The following is a 14,508-nucleotide window of genomic DNA, read 5'->3' as shown; positions in this document are numbered from 1 at the left end:
ACCTCCTACCGCGCCCTCACATCCGCCCTGCTGAGTGTGCTCCCCCGGGGCTTGCAGGCGGGTCCACATTTCTGCGGTCACCTTGGAGCACCTGAATGGGGCCTACAAAGTGGAGGAGGGGGACGGTGACATCCGTGACCCCTACTTGAAGCAGCACCTGGTGAAAACCTACTTTGTCATCAACCCCAAGGTCAGTGCTGCTACCTAGCCTGGGGTTGGAGTGGGTAGGCAGTGCTGCAGCCCACGCACAGGCTTGTGGGTAGCAAAGCCCGCTTCCCACACTCCCTCTCCCTCGGCATGTGCTCCCATGAGGTTGAGTCTAGCGTAATGGGATGGGGGCGGGGCTGTGGTCTCCCAGCTTGTGCTCCCCACCTTGTGCACATTCTGCAGGAGTGTCTCCCCCAGCCCTGCCTAAGGACCTGGGCCCCTCAGTCCAAGCACAGGCTTCCTCTGGGCCTCAGTCAGGCTCCCTTGAAATGCCCCCTGAGCTGTGGAGCAAGAAGAACTTGTCTGAGGGGGTGGAGTAAGGTCCCTTCGTGAAATGCTGCAGGACAGCCTGTGCGGTGGCCTAAGAGGAACAGGTGCCTGTCCTGATGGGCACCCACTGCCCAGCGTGCCACCCGTTCCTCCCCAGGGCAGTGTCCTTGTTCTACAACTTCCTCTTGATGGGCCCTTGTGAGAAAACCTATTCAGTGACCCCTAAGGGATTCCCAAAATCATCCCTGTAACCTCCTGAGCTGGCCTCACTCCTGGATTGATTGGACAGGAGCTTGGGAAAGCCTCTTCTGGGATGAAGGCGAGACTGTCCCTGAGAGAGCTTGTCTGCAGCCACGCATGACCACAGAGACATGTTTAAACATGTTTTCTGTGGAACAAGCCCAGGCAGGTATCCAGTAGGAGCCCTGGTTGCTTAGGGCTCCGTGTGGGGCTCCAAACCCCAAGATCAGCAATTCAAAACCACCAGTCGCTCTGTGAGACATAGTCAGGGCTTTCTACTCCCCCGAAGAGTTAGTCTCAGAAACTCACAGGGGCAGGCCCACCCTGCCTTACAGGAGGCCTCGGGGTCAGCTTGGACTCCGTGGCAGTGAGTTTGCCTTGCATGTATGAACTGAAACCCTAGTTCAAAAGTCTCCCTGCAATCAGGTCAGTGCAGACTCACAGCGGCCCTGTAGGAGCGGGTCACATGGACCCTGTAGGAGCAGGTCAAATGGCCCTAGGGGATTCTGAGACTGTAACTCTTCATGGGAATAGAAAGCCTCATGTTCGTCCTGCAGAGCGACTGGTGCTTTCAAACTACTGACCTTTTGGTCAGCAGCCTAACACGTAACCCCCTGTCCCCCTGAGCTCCTGAAGGCCTCAGAGCAGGACTTTTTTACTTATCCTCACACTTGACACACGAGTCAAGAGTCTGTGAGAAGGCCCTGGTTTCTGGGCGAGGAAGTAAGGTCCTTTGTAGGTTGAGGGTTTTAAGGAGGATTGGTTCGTTCTTGGCGAGTGTTTCTCTAAGGCAGGGGTCCTCAAACTTTTTAAACAGGGGGCCAGTTCACTGTCCCTCAGACCTGTTGGGGGGCCAGACTATAGTTTTTTAAAAAAACTATGAACAAATTCCTATACACACTGCGCAGCATATCTGCAGGCCGTAGTTTGAGAACGCCTGCTCTAAGGGAAAGGCACGGGGTGGTTCCGTGGGGGGTGGGGGCAGTCTGTAGTCATTCATTTAAATATTCACTAAAGAACCTTCCAGCTGCAGCATTCTCAAGGCCATGAGGGGATCTGTCCTCTCGGGTTCTTGGCGTGGGAAGGCCCTGGGTGCACCCTGGGATTGGCAGTGGGTACCAATCTGCCTATAGGAATAGCTCAGGTGCACCCTGGGGTGGGATGGACCAGGAAGTGGAGTGGACACATTGTGGGGTGTGGGTGAGCCCTGATCTGCCTGCACTGTACAGTGGGTTGGAGGTGGAGTGGGGTGGGGCGTGGCACTTATCTCCAGTGAGCAGGGCTCAGGTACACAGTGTCCCCCTGATGCCAACTCTGCTCCTGGCCCACAGGGAGACCGGCGGAGCCCCCAGCACCTCTTCCGGCCTCGCCACACCCTGGACGGAGCCAAGATGAGGGCGTCCGTGCGTATGACCCGCTACCTGGAGTCCTGGGGGGCAGCCAAGCCTTTTGCTCATCTGCACCACCGGGACAGCATGACCACTGAGAACGGCAGGATCAGCACCACGGTGAGTGCGAGTTTGCAGTGGGTGGGGGGCACGGCAAACCAAAAATCAATCAAAACACAGACTGGAACATAGGTGGTTCGAAGCTCATTCTCCATGCCTGCTGGGAGAGCACCAGTTCAACTCAACCACTGCCCTTCAGTCAGTGCCGACTCACAGCGCCCCTGCAGGACAGGGGTAGAACTGCCGACTCACAGCGCCCCTAGAGAACAGGGGCAGAACTGCTGACCCACAGCACCCCTGCAGGACACTGATAGAACTGCCAACCCACAGTGCCTCTGCAGGACAGGGGTAGAATTGCTGATTCACAGCACCCCTACAGGACAGGGGCAGAACTGCTGACCCACAGCACCCCTACAGGACAGGGGTAGAACTGCCAACCCACAGCACCCCTACAGGACAGGGGCAGAACTGCTGACACACAGTGTCCCTATAGAACAGGGGCAGAACTGCCCCTGTGGTTGCTGAGACTCAGTTGCTGCATTGGAGCAAATGTTGACTCACTTGGCCCTGTGTGCTTCTGAGGCTATAGCTGTTTACAGCAGTAGAAAGCCTCATCTTTCTCCCACGGAGCTGGTAGTGGTTTCTAACTGCCCACCATGTGGATCTCAGCCCATGACATAACCACTGAGGCACCAGGGAGAGCATATTCTTCTAACAAGAAAGGGCTCGAGGAGGCCAGTTGCTGATGCTAAGTGTGTGTGAGTCAGCTCTAACCCATAACGACCCCATGCACAACAGAACAAACACTGCCCGATCCTGTGCCAGGCTCACCATTGTTCCTGCATTCCACGCCCTTGTTGCAGCCACTGTAACAATCCATCTCCTGAGGTTCTTCCTGTTTCTCTGCCCCTTTACTTGACCAAGCATGATGGTCTCTCCTGACAATATGTCCACAGTATGTGAGTTGAAGTTTCAACACCTTTGCTTCAGAAGGAGCATTCTGGCTGTATTTCTTCTAAGACAGATCTGTTTGTCCTTTTGGCAGTCCATGGTACTTTCAATATTCTTCTCCAGCACCACAATTCAGATGTATCAATTTTTCTTCTGTCTTCCTTATTTAATGTCCAACGTTCACATGCATGAAAAAGTCATTAAACACACCATGGCTTGGGTCAGGCTCACCTTAGTCCTCCAAGTAACACCCTTGCTTTCCAACACTTTAAAGAGCTCTTGTGCAGCAGATGTACCTAATGAAACACGTCTTTTGATCGCTTGACTACTGCATCCATAAACATTGATAGTGGATCCAAATAAAATGAAATAATTGACAACTTCAATCTTTTTTCCCTTTGTCACAATTTATCCATTTATCTATTGGTCTGGTTGTGAGGATGTGTGTTTTCTTTACATTGAGTTGCTATCTCCACCGAAAGAGAAAAGGTGATCCTTTTGAATGTTGGTGCTGGTAAAGAATATGGAAAATACTACAGACTGTCGGAAGAACAGACAAATCTGTCCTGGAGGGAGTACAGCCAGGCTGCTCCTTGGAAGGGAGCATGGGGAGACTTCATCTCAAGTACCTTGGATGTTCTCCAGAGAGACTACTCCTTCTTGGAGAAGGACATCATGCTTTGGGGAAAAGAAGACCCTCAAGAGATGGGCTGACACTGTGGCTTCCACGATGGGCCCAAACATAACAGCTGTGAGGCTGGCGCAGGACCGGGCAGTGTGGGCCGCTGTTGTAACTAGGTTCACTGGGACAGAGAAGCCCCCGCAGCCCCAAGCAACCATCAAAAACAGTGGCGATACTGTAGGAGGGGAGATCCCTATCTCATTTCCAAGCGGAAGTCTTCTTGTGCCACCAGATATGGGCCCCTTCCCTACTCTAGGGAGCCCTAGTGGCACAGTGGTTGTTGTGTGTTGGCCTGCTAACCACAAGGTCAGCAGTTTGAAACCACTAGCTGTTCCACAGGAAAAAGAGGAGACTCTCTCCTCCCATGAGGAGCTGCCATCTTGGCAAGCTGCAGAGGCAGGCAGTTCTTCCCTGGCTTGTAGGGTTGCTATGAGTTGGCACAGACTCCAGGGCAGTGGCTGTCCCAGCGCTCCACTGGGAGTGGCATGGAGAGGCAATGAGGGAGCGTTGGGAAGCACTTGATGTGGGTCCCCAGGAGCTGAGTGTCTCCAAGTGAAGTAAATGGGACACAAAGGTCAGATGTGTCCCCACGTTCCATGTGGTCTCACTGTTGTGTAGTTTCCACAGCAGGGCCGGGCACAGAAGCCCTGGTGGATCCGCGGTGCTCAGGTGGCATGGTGCCTGCTGAAGGGGTGGGCAGGCTCAGGGAGACAGGGCAGCAGTGCCGCAGGCCCCAAGAGTGTGGCGCACCCACTGGACAGAGCTGGAACCGTGACCCCAGGGGCCGCCGACTTGACAGCATGTTTGGTGTCACCTCCCCAAGAAAGATGCTTCTCGTGACAGAAAAGGAAATGGGAGGCATCATCGCCTTGTGAAAATTCCTGTGGGATTGTTTCTGGCAACTAATAATAACTCTTCTTTCTGTTTCTAACAGGATGTGCCCATGGGTCAACATAATTTTCAGAATCGCACATTAAGGTAGAGTGCCTCTTCCACAACCTTACTCTGGGGGCTGTTTTCCACTTATTTGTGGATCCATTATCATCAATTATGGTGATTTTGAAGTCTACTTCTTCTACAGGGCAGCACCTGTGAAAAGCCATCGCCTTGCTCTCTGATTCAGAAAGCAGGCTGATCCCAAGGTGTGATTAGGCCTCAGGGAGGGAACGGCACAGCTACCTGGCAATCACTTTCCCATTGGACGTGGGTTCCTCCTAAAATGACCTGTCCAAATATGAACGTGGAGATCTTATCAACGGAATTTCCCCCAGATGAGCGTGTTACTTAAAACCAGATGCCCGGTGCTGCGTTCTGGAGACCAGGCACTCTCAACAAGACAGCTGCCATCGAGTGGACCCCAGGTGTCCAAGCGGAGTCATGCTCACAGGACATTCAGCACTGGCCTGACAGTCAGCAGCCAGGCCTCTCACCCTGGGAGCTGTGGGTGCGCTTGAACCCCAAGCGCTACAGTTGACGGCGGAGGATGTGGATGGGGGCACCACCCAGAGTTCCAGAGGCAGACTCCCAGGGTGTCCACACATAGAAGTTGACTGTGCTGTGGTGTGTGTGTAAATCCCAGGAAATGTCCAGAAGCCCACAGCCGGCTGTGCCCCTGGCTGGCCATCTGACCAGGGGTGTCTGTGGTCTTGGAGGAATAGAGGAGAAACTGACATCCAGCACACATGCATTCTCATAGGAGGAGAACTCCCATGGCTGGATCACTGCTTGTCAAAAATGGCCACAACATCGGGGACCCCAAGCCCACCCCTGCATGGTGGGTGCCGTGCCAAGGTCTGATCTGGCTGCTGCTGGGGCACTGAGTCTTCCTGGGGCCCAGGTCAGGGGTGCTGGCCTTTCCTGCATACTCTCCAAGTGACACACTTCCTATTGGAGAAAAGTTCAGCACCTTGTCACATTAACTGTAAGGGCCTCTTTTTGTGGCCATAGCAGAGCAAGTGGCTCCTACAGCCAATAAGGGGCAAGAATATTGATGAGCAGCTGCCCCTGGGTGCCCCCTGGCATGCTCACACACCCTGCCCAGGAGACGTGATGCCTTTCCTGTTAGCTCTCTTCCTTCCCCAAAACTCTTCCTCCAGGGTCTTGAACTCCAACTCTGTGGGGAGCCCGTGGATGCTGCTGCCATGATCACCGGGAAGGAAAACCGAGGCCCTGGGGGCCTATCAGAATTGCTCCGGGTGGAATTGCTCATTGCTGGCACAATGAGATTCTCAGCTGTCAAACAAACCGTTGGTGGGCTGGGTGCTTCCACCAGCTCGGCAGGAGGGAAGCCTGAGCTGAGCTGTTTCCAAGACAAGCCAATGAGAAGCTGTGAGTCCATCCCAACTGCTGGGAGAATGAACTGCCTACAGGATTCCCAAGGCTGTAGAACTTTACGGAAGCAAACTACCACATCTCTCCCCCTGGGCACAAAGATTGGAGCCAAGAAACCCCAAGGAGGTGGCTTTAGTTTGCCACATGGGGCCACTGCTGGTCAGAAGTGACTCAATGGCTCAGTGACTCAGAAGCCCACCACCCACTCTTCTCCTGCCCAGCCCCACCTTTGTTGGCCCCACACACCTCCTGGCCTCTAAGTCACACCCACCCAGGGTCCCTGGTGGCTCCTCCTGTCCAGGTCCCTCTGCCTGGGCTGTGGACCCGCTCTGAGCCTCCAGCTGGACATTAAGTGTCCTCCTGTGGCTTCTCCTGTGCTCTGGTGGCACCGTGGAGTGGAGTCGGGACAAGCAGTGGGGGCAAGGAGACCCAGCGGGCGGCACAGCGAGGACAGGCCTTGGAGCGCTGAGGGTCAGAGCCACAGTGCCCCAGCGGCTTCAGACTCTGGTGAGTGCTTGGGTCACCCCAGCAGAGATGTCAGATGGACAGGACCAACAAAAAGCCACCGACGTGTCACAGACTGTGCAGAATAATCAGCAGCAGTGCCATCATGTGACGGCACCACGTGTCGGGGTCAAGCCCAGCCATCGGTAAGCTGATCCTCAAGATGGCCGCAGGAAGGGAGGCCGTCGTTGGCCTGAGAGGAAGGAAGAATTGCACTTCCCGCGTACCCCAAGGCTCCCACCCTGCTGCCCCTTGAGATGGCTGCTGTCCACGCCACTCTGAGAACCCTGACCGGCAGTGGAACACGGTGTCAGTTCTCCGTCACCCTCCTGGGCTCCGCACGTTCAAACCCGTCGCACCCTTGTAGGCTCCAAATCAGTACAAACGGGAGCACCCGCATTGGAGTCCAGAAGCTTGAAAACTAGACTCAGAGCTGGTCAGTTAGCACAGGGGCTCTCAGGTTGCCTAGCATGCCTCTCAGTGGACACCAGCTTATCACCTGTGACACCTGTGTGCCTGGCCAGGTGATTTCCCAAACTCAGTCACTGCCATTGCCGTCAATGCTGGCTCACAGCAAGCAGATGGGCCAAGTGGAACTGCCTTTGGGGACTTTGAGATGGAACTGGTCTGCCCTGACTTGGTTGTCAGTTGGTCAGTTGTTCCTGTGATGCTGGAAGCTATGTCACTGGCATTTCAAATACCAGCAGGATCACTCAAACTGAACGGGTTTCAGCAGAGCGTCCAGGCTAGGAACAGACAATGAAGAAGGAAGGCGCTGCTGAAACTTCAGGTGGAGCTTTGAAACATTGTCAGGCACCGAAGGCCCATGGAATGGAAGCAGGGCATTGTCAGTGATCGAACCGACAAGAACGAGATGGTGCCTATGAGCGAGAACCAATGGGGCTGAAGGAGGAAGTTCAAGCTGCACAGAGAATTAGCCCAAAACAAAGACTGCCCATTGAAATGTTTCCACAAGCTGATGCAGCCCTGGAAACACTCACTCAAAATTTGGAAAACCAATACCTGACCAACTGACTCGAAGAGATCCATGTTTGTACCCGTTCTAAAGGCAAGTAACCAAACTGCATGCTCAAAGTATAAAACTCTTCTGAAAATCATTCAGCAAAGGTTGCAGCAGTAATTTGACAGGGAGCTGCCAGAGGTTCAGGCTGGATTCAGAAGGGGTCGTGGAACAAGGGACATTATTGCTGATGTCAGATGGATCTTGGCGTAAAGCAGAGAACATCAGAGAGATGCTTACTGGTGTTTTATTGACTATGCCACGGCACTTGACTGTGTGGACCATAATAAATAATGGATAACCTTGAGAAAATGGGAATTCCAGAACACTTTCTTGTGCTCATGCAGGACCTGTCCAGGGGTCAAGAGGCAGCCGTGTGAACAGAGCAAGGGGCTACGGGAAAGGTGTAGTCGGGGCTGTGTCCTCTCACCACACTTGTGCAATCTGCGTGCTCAGCAAACCAACAGAGGAGCTGGAGGCTATGAGGAAGCGTGTGGCATCAGGATTGGAGGACGTCTGATGGACCACCTGCGATCTGCGGATGACACCCCCTTGCTTGTGGAAAGTGAGGAGGACTTTCGTCATTTGCTGATGAAGATGAAGGATTGCCGCCTTCAGTATGGATCACAACTTAGTGTTATGAAATCCAAAATCCTCACAAATGGACCAATAGGTACCATCGTGATAAATGGAGAAAAGATTGTAATTGTCGAGAATGTTTATGCTTCTATCCACAGTCAGTGCTCCTGGAAGCAGCAGCAGTCAGGAGATGAAAAGGCTCATTGCACTGGGCACACCTGCTGCACAGACCCCTTTAGAGTGTTGAAAAGCAAGCACACAATGTTCCTCTGGTTCCTTGAGGCTTCCTCAACCCCCACCCCCAACGCCCCCAGTATCATGACCCTAGGTCTGCCTTTGAGTTCTGGCTAGACCAGAACATGTACACTGGTACAGATGAGAGCTCATGACACACGGAATCCAGGACAGATAACCCCCACCCCCCACCCCACCCCCGCCCAGCCAAAACAGGAATGGGAGTAGCAATGCCAGGAGGGGAGGGGGGAGGAGGGAGAGGAAAGGAGGAAGGGGAACTGATTGCAATGATGGACACAGGTGTTCCTAGCCCAATCCAGGGTATTCTCCTTTTTTGTGTGTGATCATTGTATTGAGGGCTCTTACAGCGTTTATAACAATCCATACATCAATCGTATCAAGCAGATTTGTACATTTGTTGCCATCATTATTTTATAAACGTTTAGTTTCTATTGAACCCTTGGTATCAGCTCCTCTTTTTTCCCTGCCCCCCATGATTTTTTGATAGATTACAAATTATTATTTTCATATCCTACACAGACTGCTGTCTCCCTTCCCCCCAAGGTTTCTGTTGTTCATTCCCCTGGAGGGGGGTAGTTATGTGTCCATCATTGCAATCAGTTCCCCCTTCCTCCCTTCCTCTCCACCCCCCTTGCCCCCTACCCTCCTGGCATTGCTACTCTCATTCCTGTTTTGGCAGTGGGGGGGGGGTATCTGTCCTGGATTCCGTGTGTCATGAGCTCTCATCTGTACCAGTGTACATGCTCTGGTCTAGCCAGAACTCAAAGGCAGAACTAGGGTCATGATACTGGGGCATTGGGGGTGGGAGGGGGGGTTGAGGAAGCCTCAAGGAACCAGAGGAATATTGTGTGCTTCATCGGTGCTGTACTGCACCTTGGTCAAGCCATGGTATTTTCAGTGGCTGAATATGCATGGGAAAGTTGGCCACCGAATAGGGAAGACCAAAGAAGAACTGATGCCTTTGCACTGTGGTGCTGAGAAGAATGCTGAAAGTGTCTTGGGCTGCCAAAGGAACAAGCAAATCTATGTTAGAAGAAGGAAGGCCAGAGTGCTTAGAAACAAGGGTGACCACAGTTGATCTGACCTTCTTTGGACACGTTGTCCAGAGCGATCAGTCTCCGGAGGAATCATGCTTGGGAAAGTAAGCAGGAAGCAGAACAGAGGAAGGAGCTCGGAGATGGATGGACATGGCGGCCAGTGGCTGCAATACTGACTCAAGCATAGGGATACGTGTGAGGCTGGCCCAGGACTGGCTTGTGTTTTCTCTGTTATGGGTCAGAACCAACTTGGTGACGCAGAAAGCCTCCTCTTTCTCCCTCTGGGCAGCTAGCAGTGTAGAACTGCTGACCTTATGGTAACAGCCCAGCTTGTAACCCACTGCACCCCGGGGGCTCCTAGAGGTGATCTCTAGGCCCTTTCAAGTCTCCTCTTCAAAGCATGCTTTGGCATGCTCCACTTTTCCTTCATTCGGTTTGATATCTGTAGATGCATCAATTACAAATAGCCTTTTTGAGGGTGCTCTGCCCGGGCATGCTTGCAGACACCACCTCGCGAACGTGGGAGCAAGGGATTGGAAACCAGCCCTCCAACACTAATTCTGTGAGAGTTAGCCACAAAAAAGGCAACCTTGTATGTGCAGTGCAATCAGTATCTCTCTCCACAAGTAATTATGAACTCAGAAAAGTGTTGCCATTGTTACAGTTTAGACGGTTTATTCAGTAACATAAGCATTGAGAATAAATGCTTACTCCATCATTGACTGGAAACGCTTGTCAGCACCAGGCTCAGGTGGCAAAGTTCAGGGGAGGTATGAGCTTTATTCTTTGTCACTGATATTTAACTTTTAAAAAGAAGTCTGTTTTCAACTTTCTCTTGGGCATCGTACTGATGTTGTTAGGGACTGTCGATATGGTTGTGACCCATTGACACCCGATGTACAACAGAAGGAAACGTGGCCCAGTCCTGCCAGCCTCACAACTGTTGTGAGGCGTGAGCCCATTTTTGCAGCCACTGTATCAATCCATCTTGTTGAAAGTCTTCCTCTTTTTTCACTGCCCCTCGGCTTTACCAAGCACGATGTCCTTCTCCAGGGTCTGGTCTCTCCTGATAGCATGGCCAAAGCACATTAGACAGTCTCACAATCTTTGCCTCTAAGGGGCTTTCCATCAGTACTTCGTCCAAGACACGTTTGATTGTGCTTCTGGCAGTCCATCGTACTTCCGCAGTCCGGGCCAGCCCCGCACTTCAGACTCCTTGGTGCTTCTCCAATCTTCGTGATGGGAGGTCCAGCTTTCACATGCAAATGAGGTGACTGAAAACACCACGGCTTGGGCAGGTGCACCTTTGTCCTCAAAGTCACATCCTTGCTTTTCCATACTTTAAAGAAGATTCGTGCAGCAGATGTCCCTAAAGCAGTGTGTCGTTTGATCTCTTGACTACTGCTTCCATAAGCATTGTGGGCCCAAGTGAACAAAATCCTTGACAACTTCAATCTTTTCCACATTGATCATGACATGCCTGTTGGTCCAGTTGTGAGTATTTGGGTCTTCTTTACGTTGTGCTGTAAAAGGTACGGAAGGCCGCAATCCTTAATCTTCATGATTTTCATGCTAACTGTCAAATACCATGAGGATCTCTACTTATAATTTGCATATAACCTGACAGCAATGGATCATTTAATTAGTTAGTGACCTGCCAAGTATCATATATTTTGGCTGAGATTATTTGCTTCTGATTCAAGTGAGTGGTCAACAGAGACGAATGGGGTGTTCCGTGACAGTGCTCTTGAAAAGTGGGAAGTTTTTAAGTGTATACGTACAATTTACTCTTGGTGTGGCCAAAATGAGATGGGGTGGGGGTGGTTTAATGCTGTCAGGTGGATTCAGACTCACAGTGACCCCACACATTAGAGTAGAGCTTCCCCACAGCATCTGGTAGACTGGAATCTTCATGGCGGCAGGTTGCAGGCACTTTCTCCCAAGGATCCACTGGGTGGGTTCAAACAGCCAGCCTTTCAGTCAACAGCCCAGCGCTTGACTACTGGGCCACCAGGCTCCTCTGAAACACAAAACCAGAACACACCCAAGAAGTGACTCGTTTCTAACCAAACCAAACGTCGGAGAGACTCCCAGTCCGTGTGGCCCATTATGAAATGAAGTCCTGTCGGTCAGGATTTGGTGTCTCGCTCTTCTCAGACCCTGGGTTGGTCTGAGGCCCTGACACTGAGCATGTCAGCCCCCTGGTGCTGCTCCCCGTGGTGGGTGGTGCCACTCTGAGTGGGAGGGGAGGGTCCCTTTGGTAAGCCCAAACCTCCTATCAGTCACTGTAGTGAGCACATGTCATCAGACATGCTTCTCATCGTTTTTCTTTATTAAAGGAGTAAACAGAGATTTGTGGCACCATGGAGATATAGCCTTAATGTTTACCTGGGTTTTAATTTTTCTTAACAATCATATTTCATTTTCTTAATAGAACTAAATCACAAAAGAAGCGATTTGAAGAAGAATTGAATGAAAGGATGATTCAAGCCATTGATGGAATTAATGCTCAAAAGTGAGTTCTCTTTCATCTTCTGTTACCCTTCATCTTTTATTTCAACAGACCTATTTGAAAATATTGTATTTTCTAAAAGCATTTCCTTGCAAGCACTGTAACCCAAATCATGCCGAAGACAAGTTGCCTGATATCATTTTTTCATTTCACCACCAGTGTCCTTAATAATCGTTTCTGTTAATAGGATTTCATTTTTCTAAAAAATTTCAGTTCTAGAAAATGCATTCCCAAGTGAGTCTGCCAAGCAAGCGGCATGTAAGTGCAGAAAGAAAAATGATGGATTGTGGGATTTTACAAGCCCAGTCGGAATTCTGTAGAAAGAAAATCTTTCAAAGGTTTTCCTGAGACAGTATCTGGGATGGTTAAGGTTTTATGTCAACTTGGTTGGGCCAGGGTTCTCCGTGGTTTGGCGGTTAAAACCGAGTCATCCCCCATTATGAGGTCTCAAGGGTGTGGCCTGCTTCCAATAAAAGCAAAAGCTTGCTTGATTTTTGCTGTACCTGGATCCTGCATCTGGCTCATCGAACTCCAGTTCTTTGTACTTGAGCCAACAGCATTTGCTGATGAAGATCAAGGATTGCAGCCTTCAGTATGATGACAAGTTGATGTAAAGAAAGACAAAGTCCTCACACTGGGCCAATAGGCAGCTCCATGATCAATGGAGGGAAGGTGGGGTTGTCGAGGGTCTGTCTTCCTTGGACCCACAGTCAGTGCTCATGGAGGCAGCAGTCGAGAGCCCAAGACGAGTCCATTGGGTAAGTCTGCAGCACAAGACTCCCTTAAAATGTGCAAAGCAAGGATATTACTTGAGGAGTACGGTGTACCTGACCTAAGCCATGCTATTTTCAATTGCCACAAGGTCAACAGTTTGAAAACACCAGCCAGCTCCTCAGGAGAAAGATGGGGCTTTCTACTCCGTAAAAGTTTACAGTCTTGGAAACCCATGGGGTCGTTCTACACTGCCCTATAGGGTCACTATGAGTCACCATTGACTGTATGTTTATATACATGGGGAAGTTGGACATTTAACAAACAAAACCAAAAAAAGAATGGGTGCCTTTGAATTATGGCACTTATGAAGAATATTGAAAGTACCATGGACTACCAATAGAACAAACCAATCTGTCTTGGAAGAAGTACAGCCAGAATGTTTCTTAGGGGCGAGGATGGTGAGACTTTGTCTTACATACTTCGGACGTGTTGTCAGGAGAGACCAGGCCCCGGAGAAGGACATCGTGCTGGTAAAGTAGACGGGCAGCAAAAAGGAGGAAGGCCCTTAAGGGGATGGATTGGTACAGTGGCTGCAACCACGGGCTCGAATTTAAGAACAATTATTGGGGATTGTGCAGGACTGGGCAGTTCTGCAGCTAGGAGTCAGACAGACTTGATGGCACCTAACAGCAACAACTATGAATATGACAGTTGAAAGGGAAGAAAACTTGAAGCACGCCTTGATGGAATCAAAGACTACATACAGCCTTCAGTATGGATTACACCTTGACATAAAGAAAGCAAAAATCTTCGCTGGACCAATAAGTGACAAATGGAGAAAAGATTGACATTTTCACAGACTTCATTCTACTTGGCTCTACAATCAACACCCGAGATCAAACAACATGTTACTTTGGGCAAATCAGCTGAACAAAACCTCTTTAATGCGTTAAAAAGCAAAGATACCACTTTGAGGACTGTGGTGTGCCTGATTCAAGCCATGGCATTTTCAGCCCCTACAATGCATATGAAAGCTGAACGTCGATTGAGGTGTTGATGAAGATTATTCACGATACCATGGATGACCTAGCAGAACTAACAACTCTATTTTGGAAGAAGTACAGGCAGAATGCTCCTTAGAAGAGAGGCTAGCAAAATTTCATCTCACGTGTGTTGAATCTATTATCAGGAGAGACTACTATTTGGAAAAGGCACAATACTTGGTGAAGCAGAGAGTCATGGAGAAAGGAAAAAGGAAGAAAGACCTTGAACGAGACGGGTTGACACTATGGCTGCATGTGGGCTCAAGCAGAGGCACTCTGAGTTGGAACCTACCTGTCGGCACTTAACAACTGTCGTGTATGCTCCTCCTTTCTAGGGAGCTGTGTTTGCAAGGTGGACTAGAGAAACAAAACCAGTGACACGTGTATGTGTGCAAGAGATAGCTTTATATCAAGAAGTAAGTATATGTCAAGAAAGGATGCTGACCCAGTCCAGCTCAAGTCCCTAAGTCTGATGCTCATCTCCCAGTCCCTCTTCAGACTCAAGCAGTCACGTGCAACGATGCAGGAAGCAGGAAGATCACAGGCCGGTAGGTGCAGAGTTGTGTGGATCCAAGGCGGGTAGAAACATGGCTGGGTTCCAACAGCTCTCAGGGTCAGTGGCAGAGAGGTGAAGGAGGAGAAAATGGAAGGGGACCCTTCTCTCTCCCAGGGGTGTTAGACAGGGTTCTCTGGAGAAACAAAACCAGGACACTT

The 14,508-nt window shown here is 50.7% G+C and overlaps 1 protein-coding gene across 1 annotated transcript in view; it reads left to right on the top strand.

Moving 5' to 3' along the window:
- Nucleotides 1–14,508, top strand: part of ADCY2 (adenylate cyclase 2) — a gene marked incomplete at its 5' end in the record, with an annotated part of 199,999 nt that overhangs the window by 119,373 nt on the left and 66,118 nt on the right. The window contains 4 exons of the mRNA XM_004698421.2: nucleotides 58–190; nucleotides 2,049–2,225; nucleotides 4,733–4,776; nucleotides 11,960–12,040. Of these exons, the coding sequence (XP_004698478.2) occupies nucleotides 58–190; nucleotides 2,049–2,225; nucleotides 4,733–4,776; nucleotides 11,960–12,040 (435 nt within the window). The remainder of the gene's footprint in view (nucleotides 1–57; nucleotides 191–2,048; nucleotides 2,226–4,732; nucleotides 4,777–11,959; nucleotides 12,041–14,508) is intronic.

The sequence above is a fragment of the Echinops telfairi genome, unplaced genomic scaffold (assembly GCF_000313985.2).
Source record: "Echinops telfairi isolate 266 unplaced genomic scaffold, ASM31398v2 ScPeMD7_7469;HRSCAF=8507_1, whole genome shotgun sequence".
In the NCBI taxonomy this organism is placed as follows: domain Eukaryota; kingdom Metazoa; phylum Chordata; class Mammalia; order Afrosoricida; family Tenrecidae; genus Echinops; species Echinops telfairi.
Note: the sequence above shows the minus strand (reverse complement) of the source record. Positions and strands in the feature narration are given on the sequence as shown.